Raw genomic sequence first — 26,268 nt, 5'->3', positions numbered from 1 at the left:
ACCCCTGTGCAAAATATGTGAATGAGGGGGAAAAAAATCAAGTGAAATACTGTTTCATTTTATTTAATAAGCTGGTAAATTATAAATTATCGCACATAAAATATTATTTTCAATAGTTACAAAGTGGATAGCAACGTCTGGTAGCGGATCAAAAAAAAACAAGAGGGCGGCAGTTTACAAAGGTTTCAGTTTCATCTGACGACACAGGATTTGAACAGCTGGGAGAGGAGTCGAGGTGCAGAGGAGGGGTATTCAACCACTGTTGACTAGCATCCTGTTAAGCAGAGGTTGGCCAATTACCCGACTAGCAGCAGCAAACACAATGGTAACAGAGGTAGCTCCAGAACACACTGAAAACAAAGAGGGGGGATGCTGTACTCTTATGTCAAATGTTGTCAAATGTGTTTGAAGATAAGAGGGAGGAAATGGGAGGAGGATGTGGAGGATGTATGACAATAAAAAAAAAAAATGTGGATCATACCACAGCATGCGGAGGCGTATCAGAGAAGGGTCAACTTAATCAGATGAGGAAGTAGCATCTTTGGCTTTCCCTTGGAGATGCTACGTGGAGCTACGACAGCGGCTGAGAGACGATAGGGGAAAGGTTCAAGGGAGCGAGCTGGTTGAAGAAGCAGCCCGTTCAGAGCACACCACTTGATCTGTGAGTCCAACGGCCTATTACTTCACTTCAACTCCAGAAATCATCTTCACTTTGTCACTCTGATTTTTGATTTTCTTTCTGGTCCTTCCACCCGCCTCCCCCGGGTCATGGGCCGTGGTTGACCGGACCACTAGGGTGGGTGGGGTTGGGTTGGTTGTGTTGTCCCCTCTACGGTAAGTCTGAGGGAACTTCCTGTTTACCATGTGCCACGTTCACTGTTTTTTTCTACACAAGGCCCAAAGGGCCTTCTACTCCGTGTGTTCTACTTGGTCATCTGTTGCTGGATGTGGAGCAGGAACTCGTAGTAGGAGAAGGCCGATTCCGACCTGTCCTCTACCAAGTGCTGGAAAAAGCTGGTCTTAGCTGAAGCATCATCCCTACGGGGAGAAGTAATGAAATGAATAAGCATGTGAAATAAGAAGGAGAGCATATAGTCCGAATACATATACATTCTATTGAAATTACTTTGATACTCAAAAAATTTGTAAGACGTCCATTTGCTATGAAGAATTGTCCTCTGGCCTGTAGACATTTGTAGCAAACAGATCCTCACAGCAGTGTAGAGGTGCTGACTAAAGGTGAATAAACTGTAAGCTGTAAAAACAAAGAGTTGCACACTATGTATAAATTACTGGGAGTTTATACATAGCGTGCGACACTGTTTTTTATAGCTTATAGTGCAACAATGCACCAGCATGACGTAAGAACACATGATCGTTCCATGACAGAGTGACCAGGTGAATCAAGGTGAAAGCTATGATCCCTTACTTATTTCACTTGTTAAATCCACTTCAAATCAGTGTAGATTAAGGGGAGAAGATAAAATATTTAACTTTTAAGCCTTGAGACATGGATTGTGTACAGTCGTGGCCAAAAGTTTTGAGAATGACAATTTGCATATACTCAAGAATGTTATGAAGAGTGATGAGATGAATTGCAATTAATTGCAAAGTCCATCTTCGCCATGCAAATTAACTGAATCCCCCCCCAAAAATCCACTGCATTTCAGCCCTGCCACAAAAGGACCAGCTGACATCATGTCAGTGATTCTCTCGTTAACACAGGTGTGAGTGTTGACGAGGTCAAGGCTGGAGATCACTCTGCCATGCTGATTGAGTTCGAATAACAGACTGGAAGCTTCAAAAGGAGGGTGGTGCTTGGAATCATTGTTCTTCCTCTGTCAACCATGGTTACCTGCAAGGAAACACATGCCGTCATCATTGCTTTGCACAAAAAGGGCTTCACAGGCAAGGATATTGCTGCCAGTAAGATTGTACCTAAATCAACCATTTATCGGATCATCAAGAACTTCCAGGAGAGCGGTTGGTGTGAAGGCTTCAGGGCACCCAAGAAAGTCCAGCAAGGACCGTCTCCTAAAGTTGATTCAGCTGCGGGATCGGGGCACCACCAGTACAGAGCTTGCTCAGGAATGGCAGCAGGCAGGTGTGAGTGCATCTGCATGCACAGTGAGGCGAAGGCAGCAAAGAAAACCAGGGACAGACTGATATTCTGCAAAAGGTACAGGGATTGGACTGCTGAGGACTGGGGTAAATTCATTTTCTCTGATGAATCCCCTTTCCGATTGTTTGGGGCATCCAGAAAAAAGCTTGTCAGAGAAGACAAGATGAGCTCTACCATCAGTCCTGTGTCATGCCAACAGTAAAGCATCATGAGACCATTCATGTGTGGGGTTGCTTCTCAGCCAAGGGAGTGGGCTCACTCACAATTTTGCCTAAGAACACAGCCATGAATAAAGAATGATACCAACACATCCTCCGAGAGCAACTTATCCCAACCATCCAGGAACAGTTTGACGACGAACAATGCCTTTTCCAGCATGATGGAGCACCTTGCCATAAGGCAAAAGTGATAACTAAGTGGCTCGGGGAACAAAAAATCTATATTTTAGGTCCATGGCCAGGAAACTCCCCAGACGTTAATCCCATTGAGAACTTGTGGTCAATCCTCAAGAGGCGGGTGGACAAGCAAGACCCCACAAATTCTGACAAACTCCAAGCATTGATTATGCAAGAATGGGCTGCCATCAGTCAGGATGTGGCCCAGAAGTTGATTGACAGCATGCCAGGGCGGATTGCAGAGGTCTTGAAAAAGAAGGGTCAACACTGCAAATATTGACTCTTTGCATCAACTTAATGTAATTGTCAATAAAAGCCTTTGCCACTTATGAAATGCTTGTAATTATACTTGAATATTCCATAGTAACATCTGACAAAAATATCTAAAGACTCTGAAGCAGCAAACGTTGTGAAAATTTATATTTGTGTCATTCTCAAAACTTTTGGCCACGACTGTATATGTGCCATATAGAAGGTCAAGCAAAATAATTAAGTGCCAGGCGCACTAGTTTGAAAAGGGGGTTACAACTCAATAATAGGAAGGTGTTCCTAACGTTTTGTACACTCACTATGTGGTCACCGATGGCTTCCTACACGACATGGACCCAGACACTCACTAGCAACAAACACACACGCGTCAATGCATCAGACCCGGGGTCCTTGACTTACTTCAGGACGTGAAGTGTTGAGCTGAAGGTTCGCGAGTCCTGTAGCCAGGCGAGGAGTGCGCGCAGTCGTTCAGACAGAGGGGTTTCCAGCTCAGGAATTTGGGTCTGGTATTCATAAGAGACAAAGAAGAAAAAAACAAGACCCACAGCTTTGTTTTTACTACTCAAGACAGTCTACACTGTGTGTGTGTGTGTGTGTGTGTGCGTGCGTGTGTGAAAAAACTAAAGATAACTAGTGGTTGGTTTCAATCCCAGATCTCCACACGTCTGACGTGTTTGTGATTTAGTGAAATATGTACGTGTGGTTCCGATTGTGAGGCATGCCTGTGGTTTAGGGATGTGTTGGTCTTCTCCCGAAAGAGGGAATCAGAAACGCAAACAAAACCTCGACAATTGCTACTCGGCCTGTGTTTGGGTTGTAACACACCCACGTTGTGTGGTATTACATTATTTAGGTAGCCACGGGCCTTTTGTCAAAAAAGTAGAACCAAATAAACAAACCTACTAAAATGGAAATTACTCTCTGGCTGAACTGACTAAAGTACAGTACTATTTAATTGTGAAGCACCAGCTGGACACAGCACAGTTATATACAGCAATAAATGTGTCACATTGTGTCTAATGAATGTTAGTGCCCCACTAACCATGTTAGGGGGTATTGAAGCATGGTTTGGGAAGCCCAGCACGTCTCGAATGAACATATCATTACAGCATTTACCAATCCACAAGTAAAACACCTGGAGAAGAGAATAGAGAGGAAGTCAATGAAGTGTACATTTCTACACGGGACAGTAACAAGGATACTTCTTCAAATACATGAATCTTTCCTCCATTCCCTTCCTTGAGGTAAATACTGATCTACACAGAGTCTGAAAACCATTATGGACACCTGCTCAGTCCATAACACAGACTGACCAGGTGAAAGCTATGATCCCTTATTTATGTCACTTGTTAAATCCACTTTAAAATCAGTGTAGACAAAGGGGAGGAGACAGGTTAAAAATAATTGCCTTGGATTGTGTATGTGTGCCATTCAGATGGTGAATGGGCAAGACAAAATATTTAAGTGCCTTTGAACGGGGTATGGTAGTAGGTGCTAGGCGCACCGGTTTAAGTGTGTCAAGAATTGCAACGCTGCAATATTGCCTTCACCTAGTCAACCTTGTCAGATCTGTTATCATCATGGAGGAACGGATGGAGGAGTTCATTGCTAACAAGTCCTCAAACAGAGACAAGGTTAATTTTTTCAGGAACTTCGGTCAATTGACCGAAGCATAGCAGGACTTACACTGCCACAGTCCATGAGGAAAGCGCCTTCTCTGGTCAGCTTCTCAGCCGTAAGGTGCAGCAGATGGGGCTGGGGCACTATGCAGTCGTTCAGGTGGAGCGCCCCCTGTGGACAGAAAAGGGTAAAGCAGTCTTACATTTCAGTATACTTGTATACTTTTTACCACCAGGTAAAACAAAACCAACGTGTCCAGCTAGGAACCAGTGGAACGCTGGAGAGATGAATCAGTTGTTCAAAGCAGAGCGGGCAGTGTTGACCTCTCACCTGGTCTGAAATGGTGTCCAGGCGGTAGAGGTCGGGGTGGACTGTGCGCATGATCTGCTGCAGCGGCTGGCTCTTGAACTCGCACATGGCGAAGACGCGCTCGTCCAGCTTTGTGCTGGTCCCTGTGCGCAGTGCTTTCTGTTAGGTGGAGAGGAAGGAGAAGGAAGGGGAAAGAGGAGGAGAGGAGGGAGCACAGATTCATGAGAAGGGATAGCATTGACAGCTTTAAACGGCTTCTGACTAGTGACGGAGACATACAACGGCTCTGTGTGTGTGTTGTTCAGACAGACCTGTTTGAGTAATGCCAGCACGTAGAGGGGGAAGAGACAGAGGGCTGCGGGGGCGATGAGGCCAGACTGCTGCAGATTCGAGACTGTGTTCTTGTACGCACTCAGGGAGTCCACCACCGCATTCACCAGGGCATCCCGGGCGTCCGAAAGGCTTGACGATATCGACCGGTCAATGGCTGTTCAAAATTAAAATGTATGAATATACACAACAACAAAAATCGGATCTCATTAACAAATGCAGCGTGCGTATATATACACGCACCCATGTTGGCTAGGAGGCAGGTGATTGCCTGAACGTCAGCCCCGGCATATACATCACTCAGCTGGCTGACCACTGGCAGACACAGAGTATGGACCCTGATCCGCCTCTTCCCTAGGAGGACGGAGGGAGGGATAGGAGCAGAGATGAGGGTAGATTCATTTGTCTTTGTTAGATGATATTAAAATAATCAACTCTTGTACTAGAACTGGGACTAATTATTCATTATTTAAGTAAAAGTCAGCAATGACTTCTCCAAATATTTACACAATGAATGAAACGGTGAGATGGTGTTCACCTTTGCTGGAGGTGTACAGCAGCGCAGCCTGGAAGCAGGCCAGTGAGGTGTCGGCCATGCTCTCCTCTATAGACATCTGCACAGCAAAGCCCGAGTCTGGGTTGACATTGGCCAGGGACAGCAGGTCCGTCGAGCGCACAAAGAAGTTCCCATGGAATGTGTGGATGGACAAGCCTGTTTACCAAAGAGACATACATAGTAATGATGACTGCTAAATCGATCTAGAAATTGTCAAGAAATGTGTACTGTTTGGCCTCCCGAGTGGCGCAGTTCTCTAAGGTACAGCATCGCAGTGCTAGTGGCGTCACTGCAGACCCGGGTTCGATCGCAGGCTGTGCCGCAGCCGGCCGCGACTGGGAAACCCATGAGGCGTAGCCCGGGTTAGGGGAGGGTTCGGCCGGGCCGGGATGTCCTTGTCCTATCGCGCTCTAGCGACTCCTAGTGGCGGGCCGGGCACAATGCACGCCGACTTTGGTCGCCAGTTGTACAGCGTTTCCTCCAACACATTGGTGCGGCTGGCTTCCGGGTTAAGCGAGCAGTGTGTCAAGAAGCAGTGCAGCTTGGCAGGGGTCGTGTTACGGAAGGACGCATAGCTATCGACCTTTGTCTCTCACGAGTCTGTACGGGAGTTGCAGCGATGGGACAATTGGATATGATGAACTTGGGGAGGCAAAACACGTAAAAAAATATTAACAAAAAAACAGTACCTTTCAGAAAAAGATTTTAAAAACTACTCAGACAATACAAAACAAAATATCTAGGAGTAGCTTACCCTTGCAAAATCATAACCATTTGAAGAAACAAACTAACAAAATAGACCTACCTTTGGTGCAGCGTATCCTCATGACAGCCTCGAAGCCGATCTTCCTGGTGAGGTAGCGCTCCAGATCCTTCTGGAACTTGTCCAGCTGGGCCGGGTTGTGAACGTGGTGCAACGAGGGGTAGTAGAAGATACTACCCGCTGAGTATTTAGACACACACGCTGGCCATCCGAGAGGGGCGGGGGGGAATAAGGAAGGAAAGAAAGGAGGATAGAAATTCTCTTTAAGACGCCGGTCTCTTTGTCAACTTTCAGCACTTTCCTAAACAGTAACCTGTCTATTATATAATCTAAGGAATGGACGATCACGTCTTACCTAGTGAGGCCAGGTCAGAGTACTGGGAGCTGAGGAGGAAGAGGTCCACTCCTATCTGCTGACCAGAACAGTCCAGGGCCAGCTTCTTGTAGAAGTCTGTGGCTGGGCCCAGGTGTTGGACCCCCTGTCACAACATGACATGCAGAACAGACTTCTTAGACAACTGGAACCTTACATTACAGAGCCATATGATCTGACAGTGTGTGTCATGCCTGTGTGTGCGACTCAGCACTCATACCTTGGTGCTGGACCTCTGGTTAGGGTCCTCCCGGGACTGCAGCAGGCCGGCACCCAGCGTGGGTAGCTGGGTCTGGAACACGGAGACGCGGCCCCCTGTGGAGGACATGAGCTTGTAGGCAGCCTGCAGCGCCGGGCCCAGGGCACTGTGGGTCTCCCTGGTCTGGCTAAACATGCCAGGTAGGGAGGTCAACAGGACCCTCACCAGCTGGGAGGGGGAGTGGGAGAGAAAATGAGAGATCAGGGAGAGAGAGAACAGTCAAAATGACTAAAGATGCACACACACACCAGCATCAGAAAACAAACTGTCTATCACACTAAAGCAACCATACATGGCCAGAAACACACAGACTCTCACCCTCCAGTCATAAAAAATAAATTAATAAAATAATAAAATTAACCCATGATGACACTGGTAAACACAAATAGTTCCACACATTCTCAGTCAAAGAAAAACCTTTACCGCTCTGCTTTCCTTCAGGTTCACCAGTAGACTGTCGTGGGTTGGAATGAAGATATCTACAAGAACAGAACAATGACTGAATCATTTACTGCATCACCACAGCTCACATTCAATGTCCTGGGATAATTCACTGGGAGAAATGACTATATTCACCAGCAGAAGGACAAGTCATTACATCTCTACAGTACACATTATTTTTACCATTAGTGGATTAGTGACATGTCAGTTTGAGGGAGAGGAGGGTGTAGTCAGTCTGCAGTCAACAACACCGTTGCCTTGCCAAGAGCTGTTTGTTGTTTAGTAAGACAACGACATGTTGGCTCGAGCACAAACTGACTGGCACCCAGGCTGGAGATTTTTAGGCAGTGGACCTAAAGTTGGAGGAGAGCTGACTGAAACACACACACACAGAACACACACCGTCGATGTCGGAGACCACCAGCATCTGGGGCTGCGAGAGGCTCTCGTGGAGGTTGTAGAAGTGGATGGTGCTGTTGAAGGTGATGAAGCCCACTCGGGTACGCGTGTCCCCCGGCATCCTGAGACACAGAACAGACACCCCCCGGAGAGTTAGCCTGGCCGCGGCATATAACAGTACTGTACAAGGAACAGGTCAAGAAAATGGCAGAATAACTCTATGGTTTGAGAGATACCAGATGTGTGTGAGCGTGGAGTTCTGGTGAACTCTTTTTCACGTCAGAATGTGAGATTATGGAGTTCAAGTTGACGTGACTGAGATTTTCCAGACATCGGAACCAGCAGTGAACCTTCGTCAAAGCTAGTTTTGTATAGTTGCAACAAAGAACAGGATAATTTCCTGAGAAAAACAGGAAGGACAGTCCTGCTAAAGTATTTCATGTTTCTCTTTTCTTTTTTTCTGGCAAGAGTTCAAGTATATACACTTCAAAATGGTTTGCTCCCTAAGGAACTGTCCGATTAAACCAAATCTTATTGCTCACCATGTGTATGAATGTTGACGGACTTAACTACTAAAACAGAAAGCAACAGAGCGATCACCATTTACTTTTATATGCCTCCAGTTCTTACGCACTTGCAAGCCAGCCAATACTAGTATGACTTTTATAGTAGGGCTTGACCTGTTTCACATTTGATCCATGGCCTTTATTTGTTTATTTCTCTTTGAAATGGAGCCTTGACTACTTAATAGTAGGGGTGTGAGCAGGAAAGGCCTTTGTCAGATACATATAAACTGACTGGAAAACTATAGCTACTGCACCGGTTATCTAAGTGAATTTATCATTAGTCAACGGCAGTGCTGCTATAAGCAACTCAGATCATATTGAACACATGAATCCAGGTGCGAAGCTACTCACTTGTCCAGGTTCTCCAGTAAGGTCTGACAGAAGACGTCCAGGTAGCCTGCATCCACCGCATTGTGAGACACATCCAGCACAAACAGGTACACTGCAGGCTGAGGAGGCCGCAGCTGGGGACAACACCCATACACATGCTTTACTCAAAACATTCAACCAGTTCACATCTGCAGACTGACAGTCTGATATTGGAAAGCACAGTGCCTTGCCATTGGTGACTGCATGAATCTGATGGAGACCTGCCCTCTAGAGGATTGTGGGCAAACTGTTTCTGGATGAATGAACATTGATCTCAAAATTATTATTATTATTGTTTTTTTAAATCACTCACCATGTAATCTGAAGAGGCTATGAACTCCACCGTGGAGTTCTGCACCTCTGGCCTCTTGTGGGGCTCTCCATAGGAGCGGGTCACGGGATTGTACATGAACTCATCGGGAACTGTGAGGGGGAGAATATGCACGTTCAAGTCATTTAGCAGATGCTATTTAACGTCTCACATTTTGGACGGTGCTGCCCTAAGTACACATATTGAATAGAGGGATCCGTACCATCGTTGACCCTGTAGCAGAGGCTGCATTTCCATCTCCTCTGGTCCAGGAAGGAGACGAAGGGGTTAATGTAGGTACGACAGGAGCGACATCTCACTATGGTGCTGGACGTGATCACTGGGAGTTGCTATGGATGGAGAGAAAGAGAGATTATGTGATTACTTTTTTATTTTTTAACTAGGCAAGTCAGTTAAAGAACAAATTATTTTACAATGATGGCCTACCCGGGCCACACCGGGACGACACTGGGCCAATTGTGCGCCACCCTATGGGGCTCCCAATCACAGCTGGATGTGATACAGCCTGGATTTGAACCAGGGACTGTAGTGACGCCTCTAGCACTGAGATGCAGTGCCTTAGACCGCTGCGCCACACGGGAGCCCAAAGATGAAGACGACTGTTGATTTGTGGTTTGTTACTCATTAAATGATTTACATTCTACACCTGATCGAACCTGCGTCTGCAATCTATAGGAGAGGACTCTTTTCTGTCAAGTCTTTATATCAACAGTCTGCTTTTTGTACTTTTACCACCTTGCACCTGACACTGTCAATGAAACTAAAATAATGGCTTTCTGCACCTCCTCACCCTCCAGCTCATTCTGCCTTGCCTCATGCTTTTCTGTTTCTGAACTCAGGTCAACTTCCTATGACATATTGACAGGGTGTTATTAAGGGGCACTGAACACTACTGTCAATATAAATAACCACTGAAGTGTCTTATTCTATGATATTCACTCAATTCCACAACAAAACATTTGTGCTATGTTCAATGTAGAGTTTCAATTCAATTGCACTTCCAAGTTGGTAGCTTCCTGAAATGTCAGTCGCTTACACCTATCCAATCCTCTCAGATCTACACCAGCACATAGTAGTTAGGGGCTAGGGGATGTTTGTGGACAGGACCCGGGTTGTATTAGGGCTGGGTGTCTTCTTACTGCGAGGTCTCTGAAGGGGTGCAGGAGGAGGCCCAGGGGCAGCCGGGCTTTATTCAGCAGGGCCTGGGTCTGTGGGATGTTGGTCAGGGTACACCTGAATGTGCTGTGGAGGCCAGAGAGAAGAGCTTTTAGCACAGCTTTGTAAAGGCATGAGCTAATGAGTTCAATTGAGTGAGCGGGGACTATGGAGGAACAATGCCGTGTGGAGACAGAGGAGAAGTACGTTTGAAATCAACAAATGTTCCCTACAAGCGTTTTGCTTGATCCTATAAATATAAGTGGGATCGCACTTGTCATTCCTAGTATTTCAGTTTACGCTGAATATTGTCCGTTAGTGTTGTGTCCAGATACCAGCATATCCTCAAACCCACAAACTTCCCCTGCGCTTACTCTGGGCTGCAGTTGGCCTTCTTGAGGTCAGCGTTGAGGTTGGGTTCGGGGGCATTCAAGGGCCGGTGGGGCAGAAGGTTCCTCTCCTGCAGCAGGTTGACGGGCCGCAGCGCCTCCACCTCCAGCTCTGGCACACCGCTCAGCCCGCCCAGGGCCGCTGACAGCTGGGACATGTTAGGGAAGGGCTGCATGGACAAACAGGTGGCAGTTAGTCAAACAGTCACTAGGGACAGGTAGATCATTACCACAAGGGTCAGGTGTGGGAGAGAGATGAACATGATAGAAAGGAACTGATATCCACAACACTAATATGCCCCCAGAGAAATTGATTGACATGCAGTGTCTTAGTAGGCCAACTCCTTTTCATGTATTTCATGAGGGACAATATTAAAATGACACAATACGGCCTGAGGGGGTGTGGTATATGGCAAATATAGCACGGCTAAGGGCAGTTCTTATGCACAACGCAATGAGGAGGGCCTGGATACAGCCCTTAGCCGTGGTATATTGGCAACACCACAAACCCCCGAGGTGCCTTATTGCCATTATAAAACTGGCTAGCAATGTACTTAGAGCAGTAAAAATAAATGTTTTGTCATTCCTGTGGTGTACGGTCTATTATAAACTGGGTGGTTTGAGCCCTGAACTCTGATTGGCTGACAGCCGTATACCATGGGTATGACAAAACATTTATTTTTACTGCTATAAATACATTGGTAACCAGTTTATAATAGCAATAAGGCACCTCTGGGGTTTGTGGAATATGGCCAATATACCACGGCTAAAGGCTGTATCCAGGCACTCCGGGTTTCTTCGTGCATAATAACAGCCCTTAGCCGTGGTATATTGGCCATATACCACACCCCCTCGTACCTTATTGCTTAAATATACCAACGCTGTCAGCCAATCATCATTCAGGGCTTGAACCACCCAGTTTATTTAGAATATATATTATCTTTTAGTCATACACAACCAGGTGAGTTGTACCAGAACATCTTACCTGTGACAAATGCTGGTAGCCAGTTTGGTTGTAACTGCCGTGTGAGGGGGAGGAGTCTGTCCTGGGGGATGGCCTCTGCTGATAAGCTGGCTGCATGCTGGGGTAGCCATAGCCAAAGGGCGGGGCTTGTTTGGTCATGTCGGTGGAGGGGGAATGGAGGACTCTAGAAATAGAGTGACAAACATTAGGGTTGAAGGTACCAAATTGATGACTGCCTGCCCACTTAGTGCATTTTGGGGTTGTGGTTGAACGGAGAGAAATGTGGCAGCAGAATCGTTCAATTGTGTCAAATGCCTCAACGCGGCGCTGGATTTTTAAGAGCCGAGTACAGTATGTACCTGGGTAGCTGCCGCCTTCCAGGGAGTCGTAGCTGTTGGGCACCGGGGACGCACTGCCAGTGGTAGTTGAGGAACTATCACCACCTGAGAGTGGGGATGGTGGGGGAAGGAAGAGAAAAACATTTGAGGAGCTGCTCTCTAACTTTAAAAGTTTAATACAGTGCACATGCAGGCGGGAGAAAAATGACACATGAAAGGTGGACATGTTAGGCGTGTGTAAGCAGGGCAGGGGGAACGTGATGCTGATGAAATAGGAAAATAGGTGAAGCCATAGACAGACAGGCAGTAGTTATCATCATCATCCCTCTAGGCTGTACACATCCAGCCTTCCCTTCCAGATCTCTGAGAGAAGGCATTTTAGGTCTCGCCACCCACACCCACGCACTGGAAGCTCTGAAAGAGTCGTTTAATCCAATTGGGCAAAACGGAGGGCTGTGACAGTGAACCAAGATAGCGCTGCCTCATTGGATGAGCTCCAATTATCACAGGCAGCTAAATCTGCCTGCCACCCCAGTGGATTAAGTGCTCTAGATATTAAAGAACCTGGGCCTGGGGAAACATGTACTATGACTGACAAGCCCTCCTAACACATCGGAATTCAGCTAATTAGACATATCAAAATGACCAAAAATGGAGAGCGGCTGAATGATGATTGGCCAAATGTACAGAGAATGATAAGAAACCACTTGAGAAAAAAAAAATAGGACAAACAAGAGAAACATCAGTGGCACAAAAAAAAAAAGTGCATGAAAATGACATCTGAAGGCATTTGGAGAGCAAGGGCAGAGGAGAAAGAGTTAAGGCATAGCACACTTAATTGAACCAAGGTGCTAAGGAGTGCTAGCTGCTAGAGCTGACTTGCCTCAGCCTCTACCCTTTTCCCATTGGAGACCAGTGAGCGGCAGAGAGCCTGTTGGCCCGTGGTAACAGGGGACGTGCTATATATATATATAAAAAGTGGTTAACCTCTAGACAATAACACACTACCCAAGGGTGGGGACCCACCAGCGCCTCTAGGATATTCATCAACACCTTCTCATTGAAACACGGCGTGTACTCTGATAACAACATGTGAAATGTAGTATGAATAATATCATTATCAGGATAGCATAACTATGTAAGTTGCTAAGATTTCAGGTTCCAAACCAACTGGAGGCTATTGACTGGCCCAGATAGGGGGTCTATTGAAAATTGTGTTCAATTATGTCTGCTCTAAACATCCATTTATCTAAATGCAAAACCAATCATGCAAAAATCTATTGTTTTTCAGGAGGATACAATTTGGAAATTTCAATGGGAAGCAATAAGAAGGTTTTTATTCAGTGACCAGTTAGACCCCTTCCTATAATTTAAATGCAGACAGACATTCCCAAATGGTTAGTGGGTGAGAGGACAACTGAGGACATGATTGGAAAGGACAAGAACGAGTGCATAGCCTGAATTTCAAGAAGACTAAATAGATTCTAAAACAGATCATTTACTCTCAAACACTACACCGTACTCACATTATTTGAACCGATGGTTCGAATGAAGCTTAACCTCTGTGATGAAGTTAGGATAACTGATCAGATGCTCCACACCATTCTGATTGCCATGCTTCAGTGATTTTAGTTACAACGAGCTCACATCACTAAAAACAAATATCTATTGGGAACACTGTGATAATGTTGGGAGAAGATATGGCGTAGATGTTGAATGCGTGGACGCGTCAGAATGCGTCAGATGGGCAGCAGAGAGAGATGGATCTGCAAGTGGGGGGCAGGCAAGCTGCTAGAGATGGGCAGAGGTGGCTTTGAGACATGAGTATGAATGCAAAGTGCCTGGGGTTGAAAGGAAAGTAGTGGGTTGATGTGGGGGTCGGGTTGGTTGGGTGGTTATTGGAGTTGGGTTGGGATGAGGGGCGGGCAGGGATGGGAATAAAAGCTATAAGCAGACCTGCTTCCTCATCCTCCTCCTCATCAACATCCTCATCGGAGCTGGATGACAAGGGGGCAGCGTTGGTGGAGGCGTTGGCAGAGCTAGCGCCACTATTGGCTACATATCCGTAGTGCATGCCTGTAGAGGGGTGGGAGAGGGTAAAAAACAGAACAACCGTCAACTATGTGGAGGGGAGGAGGGGGCGAGGACGGAGCCAGAGGACTGTCAATTTAGAAAATCTGTGTCGTGGGAATGTTGGTGAGGATGCTTGCGATTCGCCTGGCGAAACATCACATCTCACTAGCTTGTACCAAATTGAGACAAAAACAAATCATGGTAGGATTGTATCTATGGAGAAGAGAAAACGGAAAGCGAGACAGGACAAGAACAAAAAGGAGATAGAGGACCTATTAAATTCACTTAGTTAGACTAAGCCTACAAGAAGTGAGTTTGAAAGATGAAATACAGATCCCTTCATCAATCATTGAATGAAGGTCCTCAGGGTGAGGACGGATAACCACACAATTGTAAAAATGCACGAACTAGGGCAGGCAAAATTACCGTATAACTGACGGTTATGGAAGAAGACCGTCATGAAAATTAAGTAACCGTCATAACTGTAAAAAAAAAAAAATTAAAAAAGGATTTTACGGAGACCGCGGTCATTTACCATCATCCAAAATTCCATGAATGTCAGAGCCTTGGCAGGATCCTCTTAAACTTGCATCAAAATGGCAGACATGGGCAAGCCATTGAGGACTTAGAGTTACTGTAGAGATATGGAGGCTAATTCAAAAGTTGAAAAGCCTCTCTTCTCTCTCCATTTACCTTGCTGATGCCCCGGGGAGGAAGTGAAAGGGGTTCCTGAAGGTGGTCTATCTCCGTCAGCACCCCCGGTGTTGTGTGTGACTCCGTAGTGGTCATGTGCCATGGCTGCCTGGTGGCTTTGGTCATAGTGCTGGAGGACTGGAGCTTGGACTGGGGAGAAGATGGCAATTAAGGCAGAGGCAAATATATCAAATATTGTCATCACATAAATTAAAAAGAAAAGGGGATTGACAAGTGTCTCAAAATCGATTATGTACGGACAATCACAACAGTGCAGAGCCGACTGTACCTGCATTACCCTGGCCGTTGACTGTGGCTGGTTGGCCAGGGGGAGCCATGCTATGCCCAGAGGGAACCGCTGCAGTAGATGCTGGGTGACTGGTGCCATTTCCTGGGGGATACTGGTGGAGGGGAGCGCCTATCAGGTTGGAAATGGCTCCTGGGCCGGTGGGAGCCTGGGAGGAACGCAAAGTGCCGTACTGGCTGCTTCCTGGTGCAGAGGGGTACGAGACAATGGGGTACATGGGAGTGCCTTGACTGCTGGGGGTCGCTGACACCAAGTTAAGCTGCTGGGGATAGATTAGCGCTTGGGAGGGGAGGTACTGCTGCTGTCCATGGTAGGCCCCATGCGGTGCGTAGGGGGATGGTTGTTGGAATGGAGGTGCCTGTTGGGGGTTTGGAGGGGCGACTGAGGTGGGAAGGGTGCCATAGGGCTGAGAGGGAGGATGGGAGCCTTGAGTTACCCTGTATGCAGAGGGGGCTACAGTAGGTGCAGCAATAGGCTGCTGGTGGCTGTTGTGGTGGTAGTAAGCACTGTGGTCATTGTTCGTAATGGGAGATTTGTTGGGGGCATTGGCACAGTGTCCAGAAATGGTTGGGTAGCCCTGCTGTTGAGGCCCTGCTCCATAGTACCCCGGAGGATATGTGGATGGGTAGGTCTGTCCTACTGGACCTGTGGAGAATAACAGTTGAGGTTAGCAAAACCAGGATTCATGTTAGATTTTTTTTAAAGGAGTTTGCGTAACAATTTACATATTGTTGATGGATTTTTGATCATAAATGTGTAATCAATCTACCATTATCAAAAGTATTACCTACCTACATTACTAAATATTATATAGAAGGGGTCAAACCTGTCAATGTCAGCTAAGCAGTTACTGACTTATTCAAACCAACAGTAACATAATTTTGCTAACTAGCTGCCGGTGTATTGTCCTACCAGTAATGAGATGTCAATACCCTAGCTAGCCTAAAGGTTCCTCCCCTCCATGGACCCTGGCTGCGTTAGTACAATAAGCAAAGAAGATAGATAACTGCTGGCAACATCCATTTGTGAACATAACCAATATTACTACAAATACTTTAGTGATGTGGTTGTTCAATATAGCTTGCCAACTAGCTAGCTGGCTAGTTGCAAGCTTGAATGGATGTTCGCTAGAAAGTTAAGCTTTCTCTTTAACGTTAGCTAGCAAGCTAGCTACAGTACAGTAGATGGCTAACGGTTTGCTAGCTGTTTCTAGCTAACGTTACTGCTAGTTAATAACAAAAGGACAATTGTTCCGTTTTTACTAGCTAATAACGCTATAGCTAACGTAAGTTAGTTATCTAAGCTAATTACCAGACGCAATAGCCAAACAACACCCTTTCACACAGCCATTAGCTATTTCAACCACTGGCACTTGCTAGTTTAGCTAGCGGCCGTATCTCCACGGCCCGTTTTACCATTCTGATAGGGGGGTGCTGCTCCACCATTAGGCGTAGAGTTCATGCTGTAACCGACAGGGGTTTTCAGGTCCGTCTCTTGGTCACGAACGCACAGGGTGACAAAAACACATGAAAGGTTGTCACCAGGGCAATATTCCCATTTGCTAGCTAGTTGTTGGCTGAGGATTTTGTGTCCCCTACTCCGATGGCTGTCGAGCAGAGACGACGAGGTTCATCCACTTATGTGAAGCTGCCGTTTCTATGCGACTAGAGATGGCATAACGGCGCCACCTGTCAGTAGGCAGAAGAGCAAGAGCTGGATCAAGTGTTGAAAAAAAAAATGTATTTAGCTAGTCAAATCAGCACCTATTTTTTTCTGTTGTTCTTAATCATGAATATAGATGTTTTATTTATTTGTATTAAACAATAAACCAGGTGATGATATCAGGGACATATGTCTGTCATATTTACTATCTAGTGTAAAATGTTATTGCATTTTTAACTCAACTAATTAAAGGCAAACAAATAAAATAACAGATCTGTTGAGGATTACTTTAATTAAAATAGGCACACGCCGATTGTCACCACAATCACATTTGAGTCTATTGAAAAAGGATGGTCCATTTAAAATACATGAATGGGTTAAGCTCCAGGTAAGGTCTCTGCTTAGCTCTGTTGAACTTTTTTTTAAACTGGTGATGTCACATCACAATGCATCCTGGGGGATCATGGGCCGCATGGCTGTGCACTTGCACTCCTCTCTCTGTGGAGGTGTGGCAGGGGGCTCTTCTCCCTTGCCCTTGGTCTGGCAGATGGGGCAGCAGGCGGTGTGGCCACCCTGTCTGCAGGCAGAGCAGGAAAGAACCAGCTGGCAGCAGAAGTGTGTGGAGCATAGCTGGTACTGGTCCCACGGAGAATTGCAGTACCTACACTCTGCACACAGAGGAAGGGGAGAGGAATGTTGATGAACAGGGCCTGGTTTCCCAAAAGCATCTTAAGGCTGCATTCATCGTTTAAAAACTATTGTTACTAAAGTTGTGCTTGAAAAAGCTTGTTATATTTAACAACTGCCTCAGACCACTCAGAACAGTTAAGTATGTCATTACATGCTTTTTTGCATTTCCACATCACTTTATACACAGAAATCTCTGCTAAACACAAAATCAAGATGTTCATCTGTCTTTCTGTGACTGCCAATAACTTCAGAACAAATGTGACCGCGACTACAAATACAAAGTTGACGATTTCTTTGCATAACAAGAGAAGGGTATCGAGGCTTCAAGTGAAAACTGAGATGACTGTATTAAAATATAAATAGGCCTATAAATTAAATTATTATAAAATACATTTCATGTTCATTCAATTCAGTTTTATTTAGCAATTTGTGCGCTACCATCTGTGATTTTTGCCTCAATATATTTAATGTATAACATGTGAGCAATGATGTGCCAAATCTGGATTTTGTGCATTATTATAGCGTAAGCATTAGAATAAGCCGGCTCAATATTTGTAGCCATAGGTTTATATTGCTCTAGGAGCTAATTCGTCATAAGTATTGTGGAATAATTGTAATGTTAAGGTAAGATTGGAAAGGCAGAACGCTGATCCTAGAGCAGTGCTTCCTTTCTTTTGATCCTATCAGTATTGACACATGCCTCAACGACGCACTTAGCAAACGTGCTCTCTGCATGGCGCTTTGGGAATCGCATGTTACATCTTCGGCTGTTGTAGAAAAGATGCGTGGTTAAAACACTCGTAAGCCTAAATTCCATCGCTTTCAGGAAATTGCACCCTGGTCTCTCGTTCTAACAGGAATGGTGAACCATATGTTGGAATGCTGGGTTTGCTACTGCTTACATTAAAAAAAAAAACATTGTGGTGATCATAAAGTCTTAAGGGCAATTCATAGTTAACACAGACCTGAGATGATGTCACTGTTGGAGGAGATTGCAAAGCGCTCGTCAAACACAAACAGTTTGCTGCGATAGAAGCCCTCAGGGAATTGTTCCAGGTACTTATGAATGCCACCTTTCAGCTGATAAACCTCTTTACACACAAGCTGGAAGTAGGAAAGAAACACAAACACTTTGTTTAGGTTGAGCTTTTTGGTTGGATAAAGTGTGTTTGAAATGTTCCAATTATATACGGTCACTGTGCAAAACCTGAAAGGTAGGCTTACTTTTGAGCGGAGATAGGCTGAGCCGCGTTCACAGCGAATGCCACCGGTACAGTACATAAGGACCTTCTTGTCTCGAAAGAGGTCAAGGTTCTGGTCAACGTAATCGGGGAAGTAACTGAATTTTCGGATGTTAGGGGCCAAACATTGGCTGAACTGGCCCTGAAAACAAAAACATATTTAACCTGCCATTATCTTTATTACTCTATACGATACACTTTAAACATGCATAAATAACCAAGTGGGATACAAACATATGCAGTCAAAAGCAATACTTACAATTCTAATCTCGTAGAAGTTCCGGCAGTCCAGCAGTATTGTATCATTGCAAGAGTCACCTTTTGACAAAAGAGCCTCCACTTTGTGGAATTCTTCAGGTTCCAATTGAGTACCTAGGTGGTAAAAAGAGGATTAACTCAGGGCCATATTCAACCATAACCACTTACTGGTTCCATCATCTCAAATAGCATATTTGTATTTTTTTATTTATCCGTTATTTTACCAGGTAAGCAACGACCTGGGGAATAGTTACAGGGGAGAGGAGGGGGATGAATGAGTCAATTGTAAACTGGGGATTATTAGGTGACCGGGATGGTTTGAGGGCCAGATTGGGAATTTAGCCAGGACACCAGGGTTAACACCCCTACTCTTACGATAAGTGCCATGGGATCTTTAATGACCTAAGAGAGTCAGGACACCCGTTTAACGTCCCATCCGAAAGACGGCACCCTACAAATATGCAACGCAGACGTACACAAGACACGTTGTTTACCTGCTAGACTGTAGGAGAGGGCATCAGGGTCCACTCCCATTGGAACTATTTCCTTGTAGACTCCAACCCTCAGGTCACAAAAACACTCTGCACCCCCATTGCTGGTCTAAGGGGAAACAGAAAGACATATTGAGCATTGAAAACAACACTTGGGCGATTCCACGCCAGTACAGCCCGAAAAAATTTAAGGTTTCTCAGATAGTATCACATTTTCATTTCATTTCATTACAGTACAACGGTTTGATTTGTTTGATCGTAGCTAGCTACATAGCTAGCTACATAGCCGTCTTTGTATCAAAGATAATTGTGTAGTCTAGAGCGATTTTCTAGGTTAGCTAGCCAGCTATTGTCGTTCTTTTAACGCAACGTAACGTAATCAACACTGCTAGCTAGCCAGCTAGCCCCCGAATAGCAGCACTGTAGAAACTATCACACTCAACGGAACGACTTGATTAGTGTAGTGTCAACAACGCAGCCACTGCCAGCTAGCCTACAAAGTCAACAACGCAGCCACTGCCAGCTAGCCTACTTCAGCAGTACTGTATCATTTTAATCATTTTAGTCAATAAGATTCTTGCTACGTAAGCTTAACTTTCTGAACATTCGAGACGTGTAGTCCACTTGTCATTCCAATCTCCTTTGCATTAGCGTAGCCTCTTCTGTAGCCTGTCAACTATGTGTCTGTCTATCCCTGTTCTCTCCTCTCTGCACAGACCATACAAACGCTCCACACCGCGTGGCCGCGGCCACCCTAATCTGGTGGTCCCAGCGCGCACGACCCACGTGGAGTTCCAGGTCTCCGGTAGCCTCTGGAACTGCCGATCTGCGGCCAACAAGGCAGAGTTCATCTCAGCCTATGCCTCCCTCCAGTCCCTCGACTTCTTGGCACTGACGGAAACATGGATCACCACAGATAACACTGCTACTCCTACTGCTCTCTTCGTCCGCCCACGTGTTCTCGCACACCCGAGAGCTTCTGGTCAGCGGGGTGGTGGCACCGGGATCCTCATCTCTCCCAAGTGGTCATTCTCTCTTTCTCCCCTTACCCATCTGTCTATCGCCTCCTTTGAATTCCATGCTGTCACAGTTACCAGCCCTTTCAAGCTTAACATCCTTATCATTTATCGCCCTCCAGGTTCCCTCGGAGAGTTCATCAATGAGCTTGATGCCTTGATAAGCTCCTTTCCTGAGGACGGCTCACCTCTCACAGTTCTGGGCGACTTTAACCTCCCCACGTCTACCTTTGACTCATTCCTCTCTGCCTCCTTCTTTCCACTCCTCTCCTCTTTTGACCTCACCCTCTCACCTTCCCCCCTACTCACAAGGCAGGCAATACGCTCGACCTCATCTTTACTAGATGCTGTTCTTCCACTAACCTCATTGCAACTCCCCTCCAAGTCTCCGACCACTACCTTGTATCCTTTTCCCTCTCGCTCTCATCCAACACTTCCCACACTGCCCCTACTCGGATGGTATCGCGCCGTCCCAACCTTCGCTCTCTCTCCCCCGCTACTCTCTCCTCTTCCATCCTATCATCTCTTCCCTCTGCTCAAACCTTCTCCAACCTATCTCCTGATTCTGCCTCCTCAACCCTCCTCTCCTCCCTTTCTGCATCCTTTGACTCTCTATGTCCCCTATCCTCCAGGCCGGCTCGGTCCTCCCCTCCCGCTCCGTGGCTCGACGACTCATTGCGAGCTCACAGAACAGGGCTCCGGGCAGCCGAGCGGAAATGGAGGAAAACTCGCCTCCCTGCGGACCTGGCATCCTTTCACTCCCTCCTCTCTACATTTTCCTCTTCTGTCTCTGCTGCTAAAGCCACTTTCTACCACTCTAAATTCCAAGCATCTGCCTCTAACCCTAGGAAGCTCTTTGCCACCTTCTCCTCCCTCCTGAATCCTCCTCCCCCCTCCTCCCTCTCTGCAGATGACTTCGTCAACCATTTTGAAAAGAATGTCGACGACATCCGATCCTCGTTTGCTAAGTCAAACGACACCGCTGGTTCTGCTCACACTGCCCTACCCTGTGCTCTGACCTCTTTCTCCCTCTCTCTCCAGATGAAATCTCGCGTCTTGTGACGGCCGGCCGCCCAACAACCTGCCCGCTTGACCCTATCCCCTCCTCTCTTCTCCAGACCATTTCCGGAGACCTTCTCCCTTACCTCACCTCGCTCATCAACTCATCCCTGACCGCTGGCTACGTCCCTTCCGTCTTCAAGAGAGCGAGAGTTGCACCCCTTCTGAAAAAACCTACACTCGATCCCTCCGATGTCAACAACTACAGACCAGTATCCCTTCTTTCTTTTCTCTCCAAAACTCTTGAACGTGCCGTCCTTGGCCAGCTCTCCCGCTATCTCTCTCAGAATGACCTTCTTGATCCAAATCAGTCAGGTTTCAAGACTAGTCATTCAACTGAGACTGCTCTTCTCTGTATCACGGAGGCGCTCCGCACTGCTAAAGCTAACTCTCTCTCCTCTGCTCTCATCCTTCTAGACCTATCGGCTGCCTTCGATACTGTGAACCATCAGATCCTCCTCTCCACCCTCTCCGAGTTGGGTATCTCCGGCGCGGCCCACGCTTGGATTGCGTCCTACCTGACAGGTCGCTCCTACCAGGTGGCGTGGCGAGAATCTGTCTCCTCACCACGCGCTCTCACCACTGGCGTCCCCCAGGGCTCTGTTCTAGGCCCTCTCCTATTCTCGCTATACACCAAGTCACTTGGCTCTGTCATAACCTCACATGGTCTCTCCTATCATTGCTATGCAGACGACACACAATTAATCTTCTCCTTTCCTCCTTCTGATGACCAGGTGGCGAATCGCATCTCTGCATGTCTGGCAGACATATCAGTGTGGATGACGGATCACCACCTCAAGCTGAACCTCGGCAAGACGGAGCTGCTCTTCCTCCCGGGGAAGGACTGCCCGTTCCATGATCTCGCCATCACGGTTGACAACTCCATTGTGTCCTCCTCCCAGAGCGCTAAGAACCTTGGCGTGATCCTGGACAACACCCTGTCGTTCTCAACTAACATCAAGGCGGTGGCCCGTTCCTGTAGGTTCATGCTCTACAACATCCGCAGAGTACGACCCTGCCTCACACAGGAAGCGGCGCAGGTCCTAATCCAGGCACTTGTCATCTCCCGTCTGGATTACTGCAACTCGCTGTTGGCTGGGCTCCCTACCTGTGCCATTAAACCCCTACAACTCATCCAGAACGCCGCAGCCCGTCTGGTGTTCAACCTTCCCAAGTTCTCTCACGTCCTCCGCTCCCTCCACTGGCTTCCAGTTGAAGCTCGCATCCGCTACAAGACCATGGTGCTTGCCTACGGAGCTGTGAGGGGAACGGCACCTCAGTACCTCCAGGCTCTGATCAGGCCCTACACCCAAACAAGGGCACTGCGTTCATCCACCTCTGGCCTGCTCGCCTCCCTACCACTGAGGAAGTACAGTTCCCGCTCAGCCCAGTCAAAACTGTTCGCTGCTCTGGCCCCCCAATGGTGGAACAAACTCCCTCACGACGCCAGGACAGCGGAGTCAATCACCACCTTCCGGAGACACCTGAAACCCCACCTCTTTAAGGAATACCTAGGATAGGATAAAGTAATCCTTCTCACCCCCCTTAAAAGATTTAGATGCACTATTGTAAAGTGGCTGTTCCACTGGATGTCATAAGGTGAACGCACCAATTTGTAAATCGCTCTGGATAAGAGCGTCTGCTAAATGACTTAAATGTAAATTGTTATAGCAATTTTCACATAGTAACTTCATTGGGACGAAGAAAGTTTTAAATGCTTTTTACAATTCTATCACAGTTTGAGAAAGTCATGATGAAAATTGCCATTTATAAGGCCCTTTTTAGACCTACACATGCCTCCTGTAAGACCCTATGATCTGTGAAATGTACATGATACAGACAACATCTTGGTGTCATTATACTCCTAACAAACAGAGAGTCTGTCTAGATTTAGAAACACTTTTTTTTTTACATTAATTTGTTCAACATTTAATACAAATATTCACTAGAATTATAATTTTTCAAAAGTACCCTTTTTGATTTCATTCGTTTCAATTTCTAAGCATTAAATGGATCAAATATTTAAGTACCAGAGAACCCATTCTGGAAAGTTGACATGTTTGAAGAGTATATCGTTCCAAGCAATATGTAAAAAAATAATAATAATAATAAATAAGCCAAATCAAAAAGGGTACTTTTGAGATATTAATATTTTTAATGTTGAAAAAATGAATGTGAACATTATTATTTCCGGATCTTGACATACTCCATATTTGAGATCACACTATTAAAGGAGTAAAATGCAATGGTGTAATGGTGCCGGAGAAGTGGGTATACTCAAATGTTGCTAAAAATTTCCCAGGCGTCCTGCCCGGCGAAGGAAAGGCACCTCGTGTGAAAAATTCTATGACAAACAGTGACACGCACAATGACCTAACGTGATAAATCCCATATTGGTCTTTCACAGTCAGGCCAACCAAAGCTGTACTGTGCAGTAGGCTAATAATAGGCCAACTATTGAAACAGATAAATCAAGCTATCAACTGTCAGAAATTCACAGACCACTTTTGAGGTTGGGGGAAAATCCAAGATTTTAATTTTTTTGAATGTAGTTACCCTTTAATTCAAGCAAACAGGCACCTAGCACTGTTTGGTTATATGTGTTCCTGTAGCACGAGTTGCAGTTTGAAAAACAAATAGCCACTGGATTGATTCTGCCAGGTAGGCATAGGCTACTTTGTAGCTAGTTAACATTTCATTTAGATTTTTTTGGGGGAAAGCTTCTCCATCTACAAGACAATGTTTAGGCCTATTGTTGGCGTCGCTATATTTTTCCTGTTCTTTAATTGTTTAAAACTGGACATTTACTTCATATATTGAGGCATGTCTTGCCTTGCTTCAAAGAATACTGAGCAAAAATATAAATGCAACATGTAAAGTGCTGGTGCCATGTTTCATGAGCTGAAATAAAAGATCACAGAAATGTCCCATATGCACAAAAAATGTATTTCTCTAAAATGTTGTGCACAATTTGTTTAGATCCCTGTTAGTGAGCATTTTACCCTTTGTCAAGATAAACCATCCACCAGATAGGTGTGGCATATCAAAAAGCTGATTAAACAGCATGATCATTACACAGGTGCACCTTGTGCTGGGGACAATAAGAGGCCACTCTAAAATGTGCAGTTGTTACACAACACCACAGATGTCTGAAGTTTTGAGGAGAGTACAATTGGCATATCCACCAGAGCTGTTGCCAAATAATTGAATGTTCATTTCGCTACAATAAGCCGCCCCCAACGTCGTTATTTAAGAATTTGTCAGTATGTCCAACCCAGGACCTCCATATCCGGCTTCTTCACCTGCTGGATCGTCAGAGGGTTGGGGGGTGCTGAGGAGTATTTCCGTCTGTAATAAAGCCCTTTTGTGGGGAAAAACTGTTCTATTGGTTCTTTCATTGTCCAGCAGTTAAAGGCATTATCCTAGTCATTATCAACCTATGATAGTTGTCGCATCTTTTCTAAATTTCTAAAGGAAATTTCCATCTCTGTCCATGTGCATTTTATGACGGGTTTTACCCATAAATTGCATTTTTTAACATTCGCGCATAGGCCTACCACCATGTGCACATTGCTGCGCCTAAAATGTGAAGAAATAATAGTTCAAGATTTTAAGCTAAACATTCGGATCGGTTCCATCAGCCCTATTGATACGGTGCATACCTCCACTACACTACTTTGATATGCATCGTAGGGATTAAGTGAGTATACGCAATGCCCACTGAAAAACAAGTGGATATACAGCATATACCCTCCACTACACTGGTAAAATGACACCAAGATGTCTGTATCATGTACGCCTCGTGGATCATAGGGCCTCACAGGAGGCCTGTAAAGGTCTATAATGGGCCTAAAAATGGCCACTTATCATGATTTTCTCATAACTTTTGCCAAGTCTACCTGCCCCAAATTCTGGATCTGCCAGCTGACAGTAGCAGTAGAGCAGAAGAACATCACCTGGGCCACTTTACAGATTACAAGAAACAGAGCACGAGAAGGTATTGATTTCATAGAGTACTATACAGTCTTATGTAATAACTCCCATACTTGTGAAGCTGGTCACCAGTGATGTGACTGGTGTCAGGTATCCAGGAGGAAATGTCCACTGGCTCTTTCTCTGTTGATTGTTGTTGTGAAGTGGCTTCTTTCTCAATCTGGCTCAGTAAAACCTCAAATGTGGACTGGGTAAGCTGGTGAATGTCAGTGTCATGAGACCTTGCCACATGTTTATGGATGGAAGAAAGTTCCTTGAAGGTCTGGCCACAGCAATTCCAAACTGTTGTTGAAGCTCTTTTGGATGCCACAAATGTACCAAATGTCTGCAAGATGAGAGATACGTCTCCATTATGACATACAATAACCAGCACTTTAGCAAGCCAATAAAATAGACCGTTTGTTACACTCACCCTCCTCTTACAGAATGAGTAGTACTTTCGTAGAGTTGCAGAAAGTTGGAGTTTTTCTTGTTTTAAATCATGGGGGGCAAGGGTGTCAACATCTATGTTAATTAATTCATTGCATGCCATATCATCGGTTGTCATCATGTCCCCTCTTCTTTCTGTGGCTAGACCTTTCCTAGAGTGATAACGTTATTTGCTAAGTTGATAATAAAGATAATGTGACCTAGCATACAGTTGAAGCTAGCCCCCATGCCTTGTTTAGCTTATGTCAGCAATTAAAACATTAAACGAAGCAAATAACCTTTGTACCCGAGTTTATCACCAAAGCCAACAAAATGTAGCTATAAATTAACACTACTAGCTAGCTAACTTACGTTAGGACACACCGGCGATGACAAATACGGAACCATACACAAGAAATTCGGAAGAC

The 26,268-nt window shown here is 45.7% G+C and overlaps 2 protein-coding genes across 2 annotated transcripts; both read right to left on the bottom strand.

Annotated features, from left to right (window-relative positions):
* Nucleotides 1–47: 47 nt before the first annotated feature.
* On the bottom strand, nt 48–16,856 carry sec24b (SEC24 homolog B, COPII coat complex component). The gene is given in 25 exon segments (XM_029659917.2): nt 48–1,038; nt 3,187–3,290; nt 3,830–3,922; nt 4,474–4,578; nt 4,738–4,875; nt 5,028–5,203; nt 5,290–5,400; nt 5,585–5,758; nt 6,408–6,566; nt 6,721–6,844; nt 6,959–7,165; nt 7,421–7,476; nt 7,841–7,959; nt 8,755–8,867; nt 9,086–9,195; nt 9,306–9,432; nt 10,243–10,345; nt 10,633–10,817; nt 11,633–11,778; nt 11,781–11,795; nt 11,971–12,054; nt 13,906–14,025; nt 14,716–14,865; nt 15,005–15,667; nt 16,438–16,856. Coding segments are annotated over 25 exon segments (3,543 nt in total). The 5' UTR covers nt 16,484–16,856; the 3' UTR covers nt 48–923.
* A 94-nt stretch (nt 16,857–16,950) lies between these two features.
* Nucleotides 16,951–26,239, bottom strand: LOC115129508 (thiosulfate sulfurtransferase/rhodanese-like domain-containing protein 2). Its single transcript, XM_029659925.2, has 6 exons — nt 25,845–26,239; nt 19,368–19,473; nt 18,875–18,987; nt 18,599–18,757; nt 18,340–18,478; nt 16,951–17,352 (listed from the first exon to the last, which is right to left on the bottom strand). The coding sequence occupies exons 1-6, from the start codon at nt 25,980–25,982 to the stop codon at nt 17,126–17,128; spliced, it is 882 nt and encodes a 293-aa protein (XP_029515785.2). The 5' UTR covers nt 25,983–26,239; the 3' UTR covers nt 16,951–17,125.
* Between the last annotated feature and the right edge of the window lie 29 nt (nt 26,240–26,268).

Source organism: Oncorhynchus nerka, linkage group LG5, assembly GCF_034236695.1.
Source record: "Oncorhynchus nerka isolate Pitt River linkage group LG5, Oner_Uvic_2.0, whole genome shotgun sequence".
NCBI lineage: Eukaryota > Metazoa > Chordata > Actinopteri > Salmoniformes > Salmonidae > Oncorhynchus > Oncorhynchus nerka.
Note: the sequence above shows the minus strand (reverse complement) of the source record. Positions and strands in the feature narration are given on the sequence as shown.

Coding starts and splice junctions, on each gene's coding strand:
- LOC115129508 (XM_029659925.2), bottom strand. CDS start 25,982: ATGATGACAACCGATGATATGGCATGCAATGAATTAATTAACATAGAT. Junction 19,474..25,844: donor ACTCATTCTGTAAGAGGAGG/GTGAGTGTAACA, acceptor GTTTCCCCTTAG/ACCAGCAATGGGGGTGCAGA. Junction 18,479..18,598: donor CAGCCTATCTCCGCTCAAAA/GTAAGCCTACCT, acceptor TCCTACTTCCAG/CTTGTGTGTAAAGAGGTTTA.